A 21049-nucleotide genomic window follows, 5' to 3' on the forward strand; every position below is an offset into this window, starting at 1 on the left:
ATTTAGTTGAGTAAAAGGGTCTCCCTTCTGCTCAGCTCTGCTCTGAAGGTGTGAACCTCACACGTAAGAGTCCGCCTCTAGCAGAGAGGTCAGGGGTCAGGCCCTGTCCAGCCAGGACCTCTTTCCAGCCATGGATGAATTGCCCCCCCTCTCTGGGTTGTCCCAGCCTCATCTGTGATGTCTGCAAGAGTTCAGTGTGTTCTGTTCCGAGTTCCCGAACATTCCCGCCCATCAGAAGTGTGTTTGAAAAGACATTCCAGAGGAGGCCCGGCGTGGGACTCTTGGCTAAACAGCCTGTAACAGGACGCAGATTTCTCCGGTTCGGTTTGTTCCATGGAGCAGCTGTCTCAAAGATCCGTCTCCCAGATAACCAACCAGATGTGTGTGTGTGTGTGTGTGTGTGTGTGTGTGTGTGTGTGTGTGTGTGTGTGTGTGTGTGTGTGTGTGTGTGTGTGTGTGTGTGTGTGTGTGTGTGTGTGTGTGTGTGTGTGTGTGTGTGTGTGTGTGTGTGTGTGTGTGTGTGTGTGTGTGTGTGTGTAGTGAGAGAGATTCAACCTTGCATCGCTGCACTAATGACAGGTCCAATAATGCCCATCATAGACTTCACAGTCATTTAATCACTAGGACTGTCACAGTGTTTCTTAGATTAATTTCCGTGAGTTGTCAAGTAAATCTCAGAATCCCCCATGCCTGTCACTCGGAAAGTAAATTAGCTCAGCTTCATTTTAAACTGAAACAAATATGAATTCTGTCCTCCTGTCTTGTCATACTTGCCACCCGTTGAAATATTCTGAATCCGTTAACATATCTGAGAGTTGGCACATCGGAGCACTTAAAGAAGCAGGGACACTACACAGCTGGATGTTTCAACGGGATTCAATAACTTCATATGAACTTCCTGCCTAAGGCTGGCCACTAACTGTATGATGCCTCTCCTTCTCCCTTTCCTGTAGCTGGCTGTCAGACGGGCAGTTCTGCAGGGTAGTGGAGGACAGTGGGAACTATGTGGAGTGTGCCTGCTCCCACCTGTCTGTGTACACGGCCCACGCCCAGATGGCCGCCTTGGCCTCCTACAACGAGGCCTTCTACGCCTCAGGCTTCATCTGCATCTCAGGTACCGTATGGATGGCGAGTCTCTTTAGGTATACATCTGGTTTAGTTCTTTCAGTCCACCCTTTCCTTTATATCGCTCTTTCTTTCCCCCTTCCTTTCTCCTTATCCTCCTCATATCTCTCTGCCCCATTTCCTCTATATATCTCTCTCTTGCCTTTCATGTCTCCATTTTCTCTCTCTCTCTCTCTCTCTCTCTCTGCCTCTTTCTGTCCTCCATTACCTCCCACCCTGTTGTTTATGTCCTACAGGTATTTTTAATCCAGTTAAAAAACATGATGTGGGGTTTTATGGTCAATATGGAATGATACAGAATATCTTATTGTCTGATCCTCAGGTTTCGCCTTGGCCATCGTATCCCACCTGCTGTGTTCCCGCTTCCCCATGTTTGCTGCCAAATTGCTCACCCACATGATGATGGGCTGCCTTGGTACCCAGGTACGAGGACCACCCCCGTATTGTCCCCTCGCTTAAATCTCCACAAAACACAGACACGTCTTCCTATATCCACAATGATGCTCCGAAGCATCCATTCTAGGCATGAGGCTTTTGAGTGGCTCAAACATAACCATTTTTGTCCTACTCTGTCTGGGTGTAAGTGAGCTGATTAGCACATTTTGACAGTTTGGGTAGATTTAGACAGATGAGGAACCTTTGAAAACGATTATAGAAGCATCCACCTCTATGCAGATCAATTTGCCTTGCTCTATAGGTCAGCAGCCCCCTCTACTCAAACACACACACACACACACATCAATAGGCACTGCAGAATTGTGCACAGGGCCGCCACAACCTTGCGGGCTAAGCCGTTAGCCCTGACAACAAAACAATCCTCCAGCGCCCTTTCCCATAAAAACCATGGCTGCCGTTAACCGTTAGAGCGGTGAAAGAGAAATGTGGCCGGTGGGGGGCTACCACGGAGGAGTGTCTCCGCTCCTTCGGACCTTTGAATGGGAGTGGGAATTTTCCACTGATCCCCAGTGCCTGACAGAAAAACACAGAGCCCCTACTAAACCTGTCTCTCCATGGGGCTAAATACCCCGGGCACACTGATTGTATTGCTAAGTGGAGCCCCTGAACCTAAAAGGTTTGGGATGGAAAATTCCGTTCTGTCTTTTTCAGATACTGTACTGTACGCTGAGACCCGGGTAGGTAGGTAGGTAGGTATGTGTAGGGGATGTGTGTGTCCTGTTGGGCTGTTCGGTCTTTATGGTCAAGTCCTGGTTGAAGGCTTGGTAGGTTTGTGTGACCATCATAGCTGAAGGTCTACTTGATTGTGTCCATGGTCTGGGCTTCTTTGTTTTTTGGGGGTAACTGTACGCATATTCTGTTCAATTCATTATACTTGCAAACCCATACAAACAAAGTCAAAATGTTAATGTCTCAAGCAACCAAAAGAAGGCTAAGTCCTGGGTTTGCCACTGGTAAATTGCTGAGCTGAATTGTTTCAGAAAAAAGACAGGTCAATGGGACATCCATCTTCCCAGAACTAGCAGTCCCCTTCTTTGACACTGTGCGGTGACACAGTTGAAGGGTTCATCGAGGGGTTCACACTCAGCACCACGGTTCTGTTTAGCCAGTTTTATGGAGCAACATTTGATTTGATTTGAAATGGGATTGAAACTCCTAAATCAGGTCAAGCGGTTGCTCCACCGTGTACATTTCCGTCACATACACATACTATATATATATATATAAACGTTTGTGGACACCCCTTCAAATTAGTGGATTCAGCTATTTCAGCCACACCCGTTGCTGACAGGTGTATAAAATCAAGCAAACAGCCATGTAATCTCCATAGACAAACATTGGAAGTAGAATGGCTTTACTGAAGAGCTCAGTGACTTTCAATGTGGCACCGTCATAGGATGCCACCTTTACAACAAGTCAGTATGTCAAATGTTTGCCCTACTAGAGCTGCCCTGGTTAACTGTAAGTGCTGTTATTGTGGAAACGTCTAGGAGCAACAATGGCTCAGCCGCAAATTGGTAGGCCACACAAGCTCACAGAACGGGACCCCTGAGTGCTGAAGCACGTAGCTCATGAAAATCGCCATTGCAGCACTGCCTACCGAGTTCCAAACTGCCTCTGGAAGCAACGTCAGCGCAATAACTGTTCGTCGGGAGCTTCACGAAGTGGGTTTCCATGGCCTAGCAGCCACACACAAGCCTAAGGTCACCATGCGCAATACCAAGCGTCGGCTGGAGTGGTGCCAAGCTCGCCTCCATTGGACTCTGGAGCAATGGGAACGCGTTCGCTGGAGTTATGAATCACGCTTCACTATCTGGCAGTCCGACCAACAAATCTGGGTTTGGCGGATGCCAGGAAAACGCTACCTGCCCTAATATATAGTGCCAACTGTGAAGTTTGGTGGAGGAGGAATAATGGTGTGGGGCTGTTTTTCATGGTTCGGGCTAGGCCCCTTAGTTCCAGTGAAGGGAAATCTTAACGCTACAGCATACAATGACATTCTAGACGATTCTATGCTTCCCACTTTGTGGCAACAGTTTGGGGAAGGCCCTTTCCTGTTTCAGCATGACAATGCCCCCGTGCGTGCACAAAGCAAGGTCTCTACAGAAATGGTTTGTCAAGATTGGTGTGGGAGAACTTGACTGGCATGCACAGAGCCCTGACCTCAAACCCATGGAGCATCTTTGGGATGAATTGGAACGCCGACTGCAAACCAGGCCTAATCGCTCAGCAACATTGCCCGACCTCACTAATTTGTTTCACACTTTTTTGGTTACTACAGTATGTGACTCCATGTTTGTTATTTCATAGTTTTGATGTCTTCACTATTATTCTACAATGTAGAATGAATGAGTAGGTGAATGAATGAGTAGGTGTGTCCAAACGTTTGACTGGTACTGTACCTACACGTACATACTGTGCACATCCTATGCGGCTGGCAGATGGCTAGGCTCAGGGGCCAGGGTTGAGGGTTCATCCTCTTTACGGTGTTCTCTGAGGTGCCAGCTGATGCTCCAGACTGTGGTATCAGGCCGAGCCAGAGGAGTATCTCCCTCTGTGTAATTACTCACTGACACAACCCTCTGCGCCAGGGAAATTAAAAGTGCCTCCGTGATTGATTCTCACTACTCCAGCAGTGGCAAGCACATTCCTCCACCTTTTTATTCTCCCGCCCCCTTACCCTCTCTCTTTCAATATCTCACCCCGCTTTCTCATTTTCTCCCCCCTTCTTTCATTGTCACCCCCTCTAAGATGTGTGCAGTCTGTTCTGGAGGCCCGATTTGCATGACTTTCATTTAGAGTTGTGAGTCTGGGAGTAAGTCTAGATAATGCCTCTCCTGCTGAGGCACAAGCACTTTTTGACCTAAAGTCTCTTGCTTTTCGCTCTCTCCCTCTTTTCGCTCTCTCCCTCATTCCGCTCTCTCCCTCTTTCTCTCTCTGTCTGCTTTGTGGTCATTCTTTGGGGTTGTTTTGCATTTGGGTCATGATGACTGCCTAGGAGATGACATCTGACGGTGTTCTATCTGTCAAACAGATGAGGGTTTAGCTGGAGCATGTCAATCCTCTTTTTGTGGGGGATTGTTGAGCCCACGGCCTCCAATTCAGCGAGGCCAATTTTTCGAATCCAAAATCTCATTTCCGACACAAATGGCATTGGGATGAGGAGAGAACAAGGTTGTCTCTGATGGTGACATCATTCTCATCAGCAAACCATCAGCTTTCCCCTGCTGCCGCTATCAGTCCGATATCTGCACCGCACTCATTTTTACACCTTAACAGCCGAGCTCTGGGAATTTTGTAAAGATCAAATCACAATTTAAAGTCGCAACACACTTTACAGAAAGAAAAAAAGATCAGATAAGCTAGAACAGCATGAACTGTGTTCTGTAGTATGGCGCCAAGTAAAACGCTTGCATAGTAAAAAAAGAGAATGTAGCCATGAAGCATTAATGCCCTTAACCAACTGATCTGAAGAGATATGTTAGATTGATTGATTTAATATTCAGTGTTCAAGGATTAACAGTTTATTGTCCCAGGCTGCGCACCGTAGCAAAGGAGGCATATTAAGTAATACGGTGGGGTCGCATTGTCCCATGTGTTCCTTTTGGCCATATAATCAGGTCTGGTCACTCTTTCACTTTGGTTGGCTCAGGCAGGGGGTCAACTGGGGTGCACCAACCAACTGACCTGGGGGACGTGGGGAGGCTGTTCATAGGGTGCAGAGAGAGGACAGTCAGTGGTGTGGACATCAGACCCCCCCTGAGGGTGAGGAGTGATCTGTCTACTCCGCCACCTCCAGGGAGAGAGGGGTGACCTGGCCTGTCTCTGTGATTCACTGGTGCTCTGTCCGCCCGGGTGGTGGCAGACACGCAACGCCACACTCTGAAAAGCCCTCCCCAACAGCAAGACAACAGAAGATTGTGTGGAGTGGAAATGTACCCGGTGCTGCAGCTCACCTGGCCGCGTGTGTGTCAACCACGTTAGGGCTCTTCATACGAGCGGCAATAACGCACATTTGCCCTGGGCAATCAGAGAGGGGCCGCCATAAAGGACTCTAAGGAGTAAGGGCAGCGCTGGAGCTGTGTGTGTGTGTGTGTGTGTGTGTGTGTGTGTGTGTAATCCTGTCAGTATGTGTGAGCTACGGGCATGTAACCACACTGGAGGCTGAACAAATTCGACTTGGCCCCTAAGACCCTCACAAACCTCTACAGATGCACCATTGAGAGCATCCTGTCAGGCTGTATCACAGCCCGGTACGGCAATTGAACCGTCCGTGACTGCAGGGCTCACCAGAGGGTGGTGCGGTCAGCCCAATGCATCACCAGTGGCACACTGCCTGCCCTCCAGGAAATCTACAGTACCCGGTGTCACAGGAAGGCAAAGAAGATCATCAAGGACCTCAGCCACCCGAGGCCTGCTCACCCCGCTACCATCTACATCTGCATCCAAGCTGGGATCGAGAGATAGCCTGCTACCACCCAGTACTCTACTCTTAGAGACCGCTGCCCTATGTAAATAGTAATTGAACAGTGGTCACTTTAATAATGTTTACATACTGTTTTACCCACTTTAAATGTATACAATATACTGTATTCTAGTCGTGGCTCATCCTATATTACTACTGCTGTTCAAACTTGTTCTATTCAAATAGTCTATACTGTCTTTACGCACAATTTGATATATACATGAAAACTATAAAATAACACGTGTGGAATCTTGTAGTAACCAAGAAAGTGTTAAACAAATCAAAATGTATTTGAGATTCTTCAAAGTAGTTACCCTTTGCTTTGGGTTACTACATGATTCCATATGTGTTATTTCATAGTTTTGATGTCTTCACCATTATTCTACAATGTTAAAAAATAGTTTTAAAAAAAGAAAGAAAAATCCTTGAATGAGTGGGCGTGTCCAAACCTTTGACCTTCCCTTTTTCCACATTTTGTTACGTTTACATCCTTATTCTGAAATGGATTAAATCAAATAAAATAAAAAATCTATCTACACACAGTACCCCACAATGACAAAGTGAAAACAGGTTTTTAGAAATGTTTGCAAATGTTTTAAACTTAAAGAACAGAAATACCTTATTTATATTAGTATTCATAAACTTTACAATGAGACTCGAAATTGAGCTCAAGTGCATCCTGTTTCCATTGATCATCCTTGAGATGTTTCTACAACTTGATTGGAGTCCACCTGTGCTAAATTCAATTGATTGGACATGATTTGGAAAGGCACACACCTTTCTATATATGGTCCCGCATTTGACAGTGCATGTCAGAGCGAAAACCAAGCCATGAGGTTGAAGGAATTGTCCATAGAGCTCAGATTGTGTCGAGGCACAGATCTGGGGAAGAGTACCAAAAGATTTCTGCAGCATTGAAGGTCCCCAAGAACACAGTGGCCTCCATCATTCTTAAATGGAAGAAGTTTAGATCCACCACGACTCTTCCTAGAGCTGGCTGTCCGGCCAAACTGAGCAATCGGGGAAGAAGGGCCTTGGTCAGGGAGGTGAGCAAGAACCCAATGGTCACTGACAGAGCTCCAGAGTTCCTTAGTGGGGATGGGAGAAACTTCCAGAAGGACAACCATCTCTGCAGCACTCCACCAATCAGGCCTTTATGGTAGAGTGGCCTGACAAAAGCCATTCCTCAGTAAAAGGCACATGACAGCCCGCTTGGAGTTTGCCAAAAGGCACTTAAAGGACTATCAGACCATGAGAAGATTCTCTGGTCTGATGAAACCAAGATTGAACTTCTTTTTTTTTAATGCCAAGCGTCACTTCTGGAGGAAACCTGGCACCATCCCCTCGGTGAAGCATGTTGGTGGCAGCATCATGCTGTGGGGATGTTTTTCAGCAGCAGGGATTGGGAGACTAGTTAGGATCAAGGGAACAATGAACGAAGCAAAGTGCAGAGAGATCCTTGATGAAAACCTACTCCAAAGAACCCAGGACCTTAGAGTACTGGGACTAAGGTTCACCTTTCAACAGGACAATGACCCTAAGCAGACAGCCAAGACAATGCAGGAGTGGCTTCAGGACAAGTCCCTGAATGTCCTTGACTTGAACCTGATCAAACATCTCTGGAGAGACCTGACAGAGCTTGAAAGGATCTGCAGTGTTGAATGGGAGAAACTCCACATATACAGGTCTGCCAAGCTTGTAGCATCATACCCAACAAAACTTGAGGCTGTGATCGCTGCTGCCTAAGGTGCTTCTACAAAGTACTGAGTAAAGGGTCTGAATACTTATGTAAATGCGTTATTTCAGATTATTATTTTTTATACATTTGCTAAAAAAAAATAATAATAATAATTTTTGGCTTTGTTAATTTGGGGTTATTGTGTGTAGATTGATGGGGGGGACTATTTTAATCAATTTTAAAAATAAGTCTGTAATGTAACAAAATGTGGAAAACATCAAGGGGTCTGAATGCTTTCTGAATGCGCTGTATCAATATTTATAATTTTGTCTTTGACATTGCTCAATTTTATATTTCTTAGTTTCTTTATTTTTCTGGAATGTGTATAGTGTTTTTTTGCTAGGTGTTACTGCACTGTTGGAGCATTTCGCTGCACCTGTGATAACATCTCCAAATCCGTGTACGCGACCTATAAACGCTGATTTGATACACACACACACACACACACACACACTGATGCACATGCAGAAACGTATTTGCCCAAACAAAAGCATGAGCAACCATTCAAATGTGTGTAAACACAAACATACAATCAACCAAAATGTGACGTCCAACTCATAAGTCACCCACCGACACAAACACACTTCCTCCCAAACATTCACGTCAGCATTTTTCCAGTAACAGCACTTTGTTTTTGTATTTCCTTATAACCTCTCACAACCGCTGGCAGTTTGTCATCGAATTCATATGGTTCTCTCGTGTCTTCAATAGCTGTTTCGTCTTACACCTGAACAAAACTAACACCTCAGAGAGAGGTCTCTATCTTGGCTTATATGTGCATGTTTATCCAGACAGTTGAGCAGTTAGGGCAACTAGATGTATCCTAGCTTACATAACTCCTCTCTGTGGTGAATTTGCAACTCACAGTTTCTCATTTATCAACCCGAGGCTGGCATATCAGCCCTGTCGCGTTCTGGTCCGGCTCAGAGCATGTGAAACGTACAACCTTTCTCTCTCCCTCTGACGAAATTGAAAATATTATCGGTCCCAAACTAATGGGATTTGTAGGTAGAAGTGTTCTTACTGCAATTCTTCTCGCTGGTTGCGTTCGTAGAGGCACGCGTTACATAATCGGATATGCAATCGAAGTTCACCTTCTGACCCACAGAATCAAACGTGTATTTTCTTTACCTGATGTAACAGATAATAACTATGGTGGATTGTGTTCCTCAGCAGTGATATGTGGTGCGTTATGTATGTATGGGACAGGCCTGTTTCCATAGTCCCTTGCTGAGATGTCGGGGACATCACTATTGTGCGAGTGGGGATGGTGGGTCTTCGGGAGTATTATATATGTGGCATTGTAGGCATGTTCTTTATCTCAGGGCCTGACAACCTGGCCCCTGTGTGTGTGTGTGTGTGTGTGTGTGTGTTTTTGGTTTTGCTATCCTTGTGGGTAACAGAAGTCCTCACAAGGATAGTAAAACAAGGAAAATTTGCACAAGTGGGGACATTTCACCAGTCCCCACAAGGAAAAAGAGTATTTTAGGTTCAGGGTTATTGTTAGGATTTGGACTTTGGCGTTAAGGTTATGGTTTGGGGTTGGGGGAAAATAGAATTTTGAATCGGAATCAATTGCTTGACCCCCACAAGGATAGTAAAACAAACATTTCTGTCTTCCTGGAAGTATCTTGCTCTCTCTTGTTCACACACACTCTGATGTTTATCCCAACGGTCAGGAGGTGTTTAGGTGACCGTAGTTGTGAGTAATACAGGATATCCTGTCGTTCTGGGACAGGGTCCAGCAGTGTGCACTCCGCTCCGCTCGCCTCTGCTGCCCAGAGGAACTCGGAGAGAGAGAGAGAGAGAAAAAAAATGGGGGGGGCTAAGGGATTTGAGATCAAATCACTCTCTGCACTCAGGGCGGACAAGGTAGTTGCTTAACAGCAGGACCTGACCCTGTTTACTTTGTTAGAACAACTTAAGGAAAACATTGTGCTCATAGCAGTGGCACATAGGGTCTGCTTCTCGTTAGGCAGGTCACAGTAAAACAATAAGGCGTGTGACGTGTGGCTGACGTCAGAATGCCTCCTCACAAGGCCTGTGTTATTGTCAGAGGCCCGTCTGGAGAGGGGGTGGGGTATGAGAAAGTCGGGAGAGGAAGAGATGCTGGCACTCACTCCACTTCACTCCTCGATTCCCCCCGAAAAGTCCCTTTCTGATCGGAGTGCCATGGGTTTTCAGTAGGACCTTGACAGGTTTTCTCCTTGAAAACAATTTTATTTGGAGTTGCTCCCACTTGTGATAGTAGACATGAAATGATGATGGTAGTGTGCTCAGTGCTACTCCATACTATTCAGTGGAGGGAGGCTCTTCACCTTTCTGCTAATCCTAGCCTAATGACGCCATGCCATGGTGTAATGCAACTGAGGCCTCAGCCAGCAGGACAGGAAGGGATTGGATGGAGATGAGGAGGGCCCCTAGAGGGGGTCACATTACGCCCCACTGGAAGGTTACTGTCTCCTTCTCTCTTAATCCATCTCTTTCTCTCTTACTCAACATACTCCTTTCCTACCCCCATCAGCAATACCTCTTCTCCATGACATCTCTCTCTCCCTCAGGGCAGGATTTGATTTGTCATTATGAGTGTGTGTCCAACCCCCCCGTTTTAGACTATGCCCCTTTGCCCCAGCAGACGAGGTCATTCTCAGATTTATTTATTTTTTCACCAACGGGGGGGCTTGCCTACTGATTGTGACCCCAAAAACAGAAGCACAGGTGGCCTTGAACTTTCCCCCTCTTTCTAGAAAAAGCTTTGCAAACAGAGGCAGGAGGCCGGCCTTTCTCCCACATCCGACTCAGTTCTGCGGCCACGTGGACTGACTGCACCACCATGAGTGTGAAAAGGTGTAAATGAAGCCTTTTCCAATTCAATCTCCTATCTTACTCCTTATTATTTAATTGTAGTGACAACACATTTTTTTGTATCACTCTTCAGCCCCTCCCCCCTCCATCTCTCTCTGGTGTCGTCAGGGGGGGGTGACTGGGGGGACGGATGGCTCTGGTTGGCTCTGCTCTCTCCATCAGTCAGTCTGTGCTGTATATGCTGGGCTGAGCAGGGCCATCAGTGCCCTAGAGTTATGGATCCGTCCTGAACCTCTCCTCAGTTCCCATCCTCCCACAGCGCTGAGCACATTAGAAAAGGGAAATGGCACCGCTGCTGATAAACTCAGTTTAATGAGCCAATTGCAGCAACCCTCCCTAGCTCTATATCAGAGGTGTTCATTGTTGGTCCTGGAGGGACAAAACACTTCTGTTTTCTCATCCTCTCTTAATCAGGGACTGATTCAGACCTGGGAAACCAGGTGAGTGCAATTAACGACCAGGTAGAAACAAAAACCAGAAGTGTTTTGGCCCTCCAGGACTGGAATTGAGCATCCCTGCTCTAGACGAACTGCACACCCCTACCTACCCAAACCCGATAACGCTGTACACTTCTTATCACTGCGGGACCTCCCCCCACGTCTAATACGCTATTATGCATAGAGGAACATCCCGTAGTTTAAACTGCGCAACCTTCATAACTAAAGGCCCCCCAAAAAATCTTGAAAGATCATATGCGTTCTGAGTTGGGCAACTACAAACAACTTCTCTGTATTGCTAAACATTAGACACACAAGAATAAGTTACAGAGGAAAGTAACATCTCAATCCTTCTTGTACTAAACTGTATTCTCCCTGCCACAAACTATACCTCTGCTGGTCTAGTTCTACTTCCACCATAGGTGCTGGCAGTGGCGTGTGTTCATGGACGCCAGGGGAAACCAGGCTTCACTAGAAAATGTACCAAGAAAATAAGAAAAACATATACAAAATAATGTTTCGCTGTGTTTCATGAATTTCCTTCAATTCGCAAGAGGCTGAATATATCTCACCGGAGATAAGGCATGCAAGCAAACGAAACAATGCCCCTCGGTCTCAGTATGTTTATCCGGATTCTGTCTGGTCAATAACAGTTTGACAATGTTGTCGCCCGTAGCGTTCAACGCAAGGAAAGCCAGCGAGCATTTGGCCTCCCTTGGTCATTAAAAAAAATAAAAAATAAATAGCCAATCAGCCTTGAGCTAAACTGAGTGAGCACAGCTGTGAATGTATTTATTTTATTTCACCTTTATTTAACCAGGTAGGCAAGTTGAGAACAAGTTCTCATTTACAATTGCTACCTGGCCAAGATAAAGCAAAGCAGTTCGAATGGTCGTTGAACAAGTTTTAGTTAAACTGTTTACTGGAATTCCCAATGGGTACCCTTATCTGCTATACATACATTGAATCATTGTATAAGGGCACAGGGCGAGACCCAGATGCAGACACGGGAGGCAGATGATTCGAGTCTTTGATATTTATTATAATCCAGGGGGCAGGCAAGAGAATGGTTGTGGACAGGCAAAAGATCACAACAAAGTCAGAGTCCAGGAGGTACAGGGTGGCAGGCAGGCTCGAGGTCAGGGCAGGCAAGGTTCAAAACCGGGAGGACGAGCAAAAACAGAGAAAAGGAAAAGCAGGAGCACGGAATAACAGTCTGGTTGACTTGACAAAACAAGACGAACAGGGACTAATGAGGAAAACAGGTGACACCTGGAGGTGGGTGGAGACAATCACAAAGACAGGTGAAACAGATCAGGGCGTGACACATTGTCTCACATTCAACCACACTCGGCACAGCCAGAAGAGGACTGGCCACCCCTCAGAGCCTGGTTCCTCTCTAGGTTCCATTTCATTTGCATTGCTTGCTGTTTGGGGTTTTAGGCTGGGTTTCTGTATAAGCACTTTGTGACATCTACTGATATAAAAAGGGCTTTATAAAAATATTTGATTGATTGATATACACAGAGTGTACAAAAAATTAGGAACACTTGCTCTTTCCATGACATAGACTGAGCAGGTGAAGCCTTGAGAGAATTGTAACCTGCATTGTGCATGTGTACCATTCAGAGCGTGAATGGGCAAGACAAAATATTTAAGTGCCTTTGAACTGGGTATGGTAGTAGGTGCCAGGCGCACCAGTTTGTGTGTCAATAAATGCCCCCGCCGGTGGGTTTTTCACGCTCAACCGTTTCCCGTGTCTTTCAAGAACGGTCCACCACCCAAAGGACATCCCGCCAACTTGACACAACTGTCAGAAGCATTGGAGTCAACATGGGCCAGCATCCCTGTGGAACGCTTTCGACACCTTGTAGAGTCCATGCCCCGACGAATTGAGGCTGTTCTGAGGGCAAGATTGGGTGCAACTCAATATTAGGAGAATGTTCCTAATATTTTGTACACTCAGTGTACATTGACATTGTAATCTAAAAAATGACTTCATAATAAGATAATACATCAGTGCATTAACACGTATCTACGTACAACATGTTTGGTTGGACAGCAAATTAACTTTAAAGCCAGTTTTCTCTTTGTTTTTATAAGCTGTTTGTGTTTCAGTTGAATAAACAAGGCAGGGTCTAATTTGTCATTATGAGTGTGTTTCCAACTCTCCCCTGGTTTAGACTATGCCCCTCTGGCCCAGCAGACGAGATCCCTCTCTGATTTTTCATTTCACCAACGAGATAGGCTTGCCTAATGATGCTGACCCCAAAAACAGAAGGGCCGGTTGCCTTGAACTGCCCCCCTTCCAGAAAAAGCTCTGCAAACAGAGACGGGAGGCCCTTTCTCTCACATAGTGCGGCCACGTGGACTGTGATTCTTTGTTTTACCAACGAGGGAGGTTTGCCCAATGAGGGTGACCCAAAAACAGAGGTGCTTGCGGCCTTGAACTTTCCCTCTCTTTCCAGAAAAAGCTCTGCAAACAGAGGCTATTTGGAATGACTTGACCACCATGGATTAGCAGCACTGATTGTGGCTCTTCCCCACGGAACTAAAACCACATTATAACTACATTATTACAGCGTTCACAGGTGGAATCTGACTGTAAAATGCGCCAAAGGTGAGAGACAGTTTTGAGGTCAAGAGAGTTCAGTACTATAGATGTCTGATGTTATCTGATCACATCGGCCAGAAAACCGCTACAGATTTCCTTTACAGTCGTCATTTCTTTCAACATTTTTAAGCATTACTTTGATGTTTAGAGTTCAGACTTCCAACAGTGGCCATGACAGCTGGTGGCTTTGCTCAGCTTTTCCCAGCAGCCTTATCTATCGTCAAATTCGTGGTAGCCCACAATCCCACATCTATAAGACCTTTCTACCTGTGCTGTAGATTTGCAGGTTTGTGTTTTATAAAGTCAGACTTGTATTATGCTGCTGCTCTTATGTACACAGTCATGTGGTTTTAGGCTTCTACTTCTGAATAATGTTGTTGGTCTAAGTGTTTATTTATTAATTGTCAACTCATTGCCTGATAAACATGAGAGGACCCTTGAACTGTCTGACTGAGTGCTCGCTCTGGTCCACTGCTCTATTTTTGGAAGCCAGGTTGTGTTTGCGGCCCTAAATCTGTTTCAGCCTGAACTTTGGAAGGGGAGACGGGCAAACTCACGGTCAACCTACTGGTTTGGCTTGCTTGATACATTATATATACAAAAGTATCTGGACACCCCTTCAAATGAGTGGATTTGTCTATTTAGGCCACACCCATTGCTGACACGTATATAAAATCGAGCACACAGCCATGCAATCTCCATAGACAAACATTGGCAGTAGAGTGGCCTTCTTGAAGACCTCAGTGACCTTTAACGTAGCACCGTCATATAGGATGCCACCTTTCCAACAAGTCACTTCGTCAAATGTCTGCCCTGCTACAGTAGAGCTGCTCCGTTCAACTGTAAGTGCTGTTATTGTGAAGTGGAAACATCTAGGAGCAACATGATCTTCATGAAATGGGTTTCCATGGCCGAACAGCCACACACACGCCACCATGCGCTTGTGTTGGCTGGAGTGGTGTAAAGCTCGTCACCATTGGACTCTGGAGCAGTGGAAACGCATTCTCTGGAGTGAAGGATCACGCTTCACCATCTGGCAGTCCAATGGATGAATCTGCGTTTGGCAGATGCCAGAAGAACACTACCAGCCTGAATGCATAGTGTCAACTGTGAAGTTTGGTTGAGGAGGAATAATGGTGTGGGGCTGTTTTCATGGTTCAGGCTAGGCTCCTTAGTTCCAGTGAAAGGCAATGTTAACTCTACAGCAAACAATGACATTCTAGACGATTCTGTGCTTCCCACTATGTGGCAACAGTTTGGGGAAGGCCCTTTCCTGTTTCAGCATGACAATGCCCCCGTGCACAAAGCGAGGTCCATACAGAAATGGTTTGTCAAGATTGGTGTGTTAGAACTTGACTGGCCTGCACAGAGCCCTGACCTCAAACCCATCAAACACCTTTGGGATGAATTGGAACGCTGATTACAAGCCTGGCCTTATCGCCCAACGTCAGTGCCCGACCTCACTAATGCTCTTGTGGCTGAATGGAAGCAAGTCCCTGCAGCCATGTTCCAAGCTTCCCAGAAGAGTGGAGGCTGTTATCGCAGCAAAGGGTGGACCAACTCCATATTAACGCCCATGATTTTGGAATGACCAGGTGCCCACATACTTCTGGTCATGTAATGTATGTTTGATTGGTTGATTTGTTTGTTTATTTGGAATGACGGTGGTATTGCGTGGCTCCTGCATATAGCTTCCCACCACAGCCTCTTACTTGGATGATAAACTATTTGTTGATACCTCAGTATTGATGATAGTTAAGACAAATCTAGGACATTAAGTCAGGTCAAATGGAGCGTTGTGTAACCAGAGGGTTTGACAGAGTATATGTCTTCTTGGTCGGTCGATGCTGAAGAGGCCCTGCTCCGTTTACCACCTTGTTGTCAAGTGGTATCGTTTGCTTTCTGAACCGTAACAATGCTGAGATAAGACAAGTGTAACGTTAAAGAACGACATTGTGCATCGTCCTGGCACAATGGTGTGCAAACACAAAATCAAAAAAAAGGAGAAAGGAAACATTTCCTGGAAGAGCTAGGATGTGCTGCTGAGTGGATAGGGGAAGTTAACAATGACATGTCCCTAATTAAACATGGCCCTGTCTATATTCAAACCTTTTGTCCTTAGTATAACAGCAACCATTCTGCCCAGACTAGTTTGACACAATCAGTCTGCCCAGTCATAGGCCTTTGTTTAGGTTAACACTAGTTGGAGGAGTGTTTGGACAGAACCTGACTTCATCTGTGGAGTCGAGGATGAGGGTTACCATGACAACACACCGAAGAGCACAGTCACACACCAGTGGAGGCTGGTGGGAGGAGCTATAGGAGGATGGGCTGATTGTAATAAAACATGTGGTTTCCATTCCATTCTAACCATTACAATGAGCCCGTCCTCCTATAGCTTCTCCCGACAGCCTCCACTGACCCACACGCATATTGTTCTCTGACTGTGCCACTCAATAAAGAAAGGTATCTCCAGCTGCTTTTCCTGTCTGTCATTTCTCACTCTGTCCTGTTGGGGTCACTCTCCATCCATGGTCAGAACATAGTTGCCAAGAGCCCCACTGTTACTTAATGACTGCACATATTTTTAGTGCACACTAATAAATTGCAAGGCTCTGCTCCAAGGAGAAACAGTTTAAGCTCTCCGCTCTGTTTTGTTGAACTAATTTGCCAGTGTTTTGGGGCCTCATTTATAACCGTTGCATACAATTGACATTAAATATCTGTGTGCCCCATTTATGAAAAGACTGCACGCACAAAAATATTGAGCTTTATAAACTTGGCGCACATCTGTTTCCCATTATAAATCAGACCTATCATAAAGTGTGCGCTCGTGAACGAGCATTTAAATCCGCCTGAAAAACGGCCCTCATTCACCTTATATGGTGACAATAACGCCCTTATTTTGCTGTATACTTTGGAAGTATTGGAATTATTGCTGTGTTTGAATGTTTCTGAAAGACAGAAACAATGTCAGATTGTTGTGGGCGTGTAAACAGATCGTTTGAATGCAGTAATGTTTTGCATTCACATTTGAACTAACCTTAAACATTCTACACTGCACGTGAATTCTGAAACATAGTCTACGCTGAAGAAAAATAATGAACACTATCGTACTCAAAGTGGTAGCCTACGCACTTCAATGCAAAATATAAACTGTCTGTTCACCTGTTAAATTCTACCGTGTGTTATAAAACACGCTCCCTGTCGGATGCACAGAGCAAAAACTTGAAATTACAATAGCCTATATAATAGGCACAATTAAATGCGCATAGTAATTTGTTATATGGCTACTGCGAGAATATGAAATCATCATGGCCAGAAAAGGTGATGATCATAGAAATGAAATAAATAAGAAGAAATATGTCTATTTCTAGTTATATTAGAATGCATAGATAAAATAAACAGAATTTTGCTCTTCTCACTTAACGGCAAACGATTGCATCTTGTTATTAAATTTAGCAACTTTTTTTTGTTATGAATAAGAGTGTCTTCATATATTCCACATTTGCGCTTGGCTACTACAACTAGACTACTATTGTCTTCTTGTGTCTTCTAGTGGCCGAAACAGCTGAGAAAGGGAATCAGTATTGGGCTGTGTGGACAGCAGGACTCAACATTAAGTGCTCAACCTGATCTGGCTCACCACATATGGATCGATCCACTCACTGATGAATGCAGTGGTATCAGAGTATCAGGACAGTTAAAGGGGATCCCTCATCGTCAATGGGCCATTATACAGTAATAAAGCGCCCACGGCTAATTAGACAGGATCATGATATCAGGCAGGGATGTCTTGCATTATCTATGCATAGTCACTTTAATAACTCTACCTACATGTACATATTACCTCAATGTGCCCCCACACATTGACTCTGTACCGGCACCCCCTGTATATAACCTCGCTATTGTTATTTTACTGCTGCTCTTTAATTACGTGTTCCTTTTATTTCTTATTCTTGTTCATAGTTTTTAAACTGCATTGTTGGTTAAGGGCTTGTAAGTACAGTGAAATTAAATCTACACCTGTTGTATTGTGTTGCATGTGACTAATACAATTTGATTTGATTTGATGATCCAGTGATGTAATCCCCCACCCCTCCAAATCTCTCAAATGGAACTCAAGCGATGTTGGGATCTTTTGATTTAAGTTGCACAGTTAGGTGTTCTGATTATAAAGAGGCAAGCTGGAGCTGGAGCGCGACACCGCTCAGGCGATGACGCAACCGACCAAACGAACTAACCGCTGGCTGTGATGTGACATAACGGTGGTGCCATTCAGAAATTGAGTTTCCCCAAATCAGATCAGCACTGTTCACTGTAGGCCAGGGGGAAGGGCAGGAGGACACACTGTAGAGTGAATGGGAAGCTGAGAGGAGCTTCATTCTCAACATGGATAGACGGTAGCACCAGGAAGGAGGTATACTGTAGTGCTGAATGAGATGGGATGTGGTGCGGAACACCCCTAAACAATGATTTGTGACTTTTAAAAGGGACTCTCCCCTCACATACTGTAGCCGTTCAGTTGGCAGTTCCAAAACGTTTCGGTGCATAGGGATCTGAAATTGCCTGGCATTCCTTTGAGTCATCTCTTATGGCTCTGGGGACCTGATTGAATGGTAGCCATGTTGTCTAATGTCTGTCTGATGACCCTGGCTGGGAAAAGCAACCATGGCAACTGAGAGCCAACACACACACACACACACACTCAGTCCTGTGTATAAGAGTGTGAGTTGACCCATTGAGAGTGTGTTTAGTGCTGACCTTGAACAGCTGGCTCTTGTGTTTTTATTGCTCACTCCTCACCGTGCTTAAGGCATGTGTGAAACGCCCCGGTGAGCTCTTTGTCTGGCTGAGGCCGGTGGGCGCATATACAACCGTGTGTTTTTGGACAAGCATCTTCCATTTTTATTTAACTAGGCAAGTCAGTTAAGAACAAATTCTTATTTAGAATGACGGCCTACCCTGGCCAAACCCTAACCACGCTGGGCCAATTGTGCGCCACCCGATGGGACTCCCAATCATGGCCAGATGTGATACAGCCCAGGATCGAATCAGGGTCTGTAGTGACGCTTCTAGCACTGAGATGTAGTGCCTTAGACGGCTGCGCCACTCGGGAGTCCTATAGCGTCTAGCATGTGTGAAACTCATTCCACGGTGGGCCGAGTGTCTGCAGGTTTTCACTCCTATCTTGTACTTGATTGATGAATTCAAGTCACTAATTAGTGAGGAACTCCCCTCACCTGGTTGTCTAAGTCTTAATTGAAAGGAAAAAACCAGCAGGCACTAGGCCCTCCGTGGAATGAGTTTGACTGCCCTGATATATATATTTCATTTTGTATATCTATATTTATATCTCTGATTTTGATATTGACAATGATATTGTCTTATATATAAAGGGTTTTTCATGGTGAAACCCTGATATTAAACAGAAATGTTTTATATTTAGGATAATGTTTCACAGCTTTGTCATTCTATTTTGTATTTTAAAAACAACTTATTGAATTATTTTGTATGTTTTACACGTGATAATGCCAGAGAGAGTGCCAGAGATAGGAACATACACCTGTGATAATCTGAAGTACCCAAAAGTGCCACTAGGTGTCTTGTGATCCTTGAAAGATACCAAAATTCTGGGAGTTTACTGGTAAACTTTGAAAGTTTCCAGTGATTTATCCTCCCTTTGCAACCCTAAACAGGACTGAGGAGGGCAGTTGTTTATTTGATAACAGCCCAGTCCTTTGCAGATTCAGCAAGACTTGCGGAGAGTGTTAACCAAAAACATGACTGAACTTTACTGATACGTGTTGACCTTAAGCAACTTGTACAAGGTGTCAAACAGCAACAGCAAGGGGGCTGCTCCATGGCACGTAGGGCTCTATGTCATAGAGAATGGCCCTCACAAGTACTCCCACTGTTGCCGTTTTTAAGGGGGTTTGTTTGTAATAAGTGGATGATATTTGTTCCTGTACCCTGTTGGATTAGGCATAGGCATTGCATTCTCCTACGGAACAGTGCTCCAACAGCCGTCAATTCACCATCGTTATCCTTTATTATATCCTTTAATAAAGGTGCAAGTTGGAACAAAATAAGGTTGGTTATTTTAAGAACCTTACAACAACAAAATGTTTTTGCCCTCCAGGACCGGAATTGAATAGCCCCGCGGTAGGGTTTTAAGCCTTATTTGCATATTTCTCAGGGTACCGTTCAAGTACATTTTTGAGTTACAAGTACCACCCACGAATATGTTTGCTAGTGATAGAGACATGGTTGTTGCATTAAATCATTTTCAGTCCCGTGGCCTTCACCAATTGAGATTCTAAGTGAATATGTTGTCATTACAATTACATTCTTTAAGACAATACAAATTTTATAAAAAAGAAGGCCTAGTTTTACCCTAATACAGTGGCCTGAAACTCATAGTTTACAGGCCACATCAGGCCTGCAAGTCACATTATGCTGTCTTGCAAAGTGATGTGTAATTCCTAATGGAATCCTGCAAGAGTGGGGATATCCAACATTGGGAATTTTTATTCCTCAACCTGCATTCAGAGTGACTGCCATGGTTGGGAAGACTAAGATATGACTAAACTGAAACAACCATTTCAGGAACGAGTGCATAAGTCCAAGTAACAGATTGGAATATAGAAAAATGTATGTTATTTATATTTGAGTAGCATAAGATTAATGAATCAATCGATGTACATGCAAAAACATAGATATTGAAATAATTTTTAAAAATAGACCTGCAAAAAGTCATGCTGGGAAATATGATAATGTTGGCGCGGTTTTGGTTCTACTCTGGTTATTAACACCAACACTGGAGTTCTTTTACAGCACTGAGTGTTAATTGAACTCTTTACAGTGTTCATTTAACACTTGAATCAACACTAGAAATGTTGGACTGTAAAATCAACCCTAGTTAACACAGGCCAATTTGCTGTGTGCTATGAAAGGGACACATTTGCAGGCTTCCATACATTTCAAGAACCTTTTAGAATTCTGAAGAACTGTAGATGCCACGTCAAGCACCCCACACTTAACTCAAAGGTTCTTTATTGGGAAAGAGTTCTCCAAGGAACCTTAAGAGCTTGCCTGTACATGATTTGTTTTGTCAGTGTAGCCAGTCTCATTTTCTACCATCTAAATATGTTTAACATCTCGTATAGTAAATACTTAACATCTCATACAGTAAAATATAGCGAAATATATGTTAGCAGCAGTTAGACATTTCCTCTGCTGCTGCCTGCTGCTGCTGTTGTCATTTGCTCTCTGAGCATTTACTGTGAGCATGTTAGGTTGTTTTTCACTCCGTCACCATCCTGCTTGCGTAGGCGGCTCGCATGCTT

The 21049-nt window shown here is 44.7% G+C and overlaps 1 protein-coding gene across 1 annotated transcript in view; it reads left to right on the top strand.

The window, feature by feature from the left end:
- Positions 1-21049, top strand: part of adgrv1 (adhesion G protein-coupled receptor V1) — a 196204-nt gene that overhangs the window by 104601 nt on the left and 70554 nt on the right. Inside the window, exons 82-83 of the mRNA XM_042330702.1 lie at positions 954-1114; positions 1448-1548. Of these exons, the coding sequence (XP_042186636.1) occupies positions 954-1114; positions 1448-1548 (262 nt within the window). The remainder of the gene's footprint in view (positions 1-953; positions 1115-1447; positions 1549-21049) is intronic.

The sequence above is a fragment of the Oncorhynchus tshawytscha genome, linkage group LG12, assembly GCF_018296145.1.
Source record: "Oncorhynchus tshawytscha isolate Ot180627B linkage group LG12, Otsh_v2.0, whole genome shotgun sequence".
Lineage (NCBI taxonomy): Eukaryota > Metazoa > Chordata > Actinopteri > Salmoniformes > Salmonidae > Oncorhynchus > Oncorhynchus tshawytscha.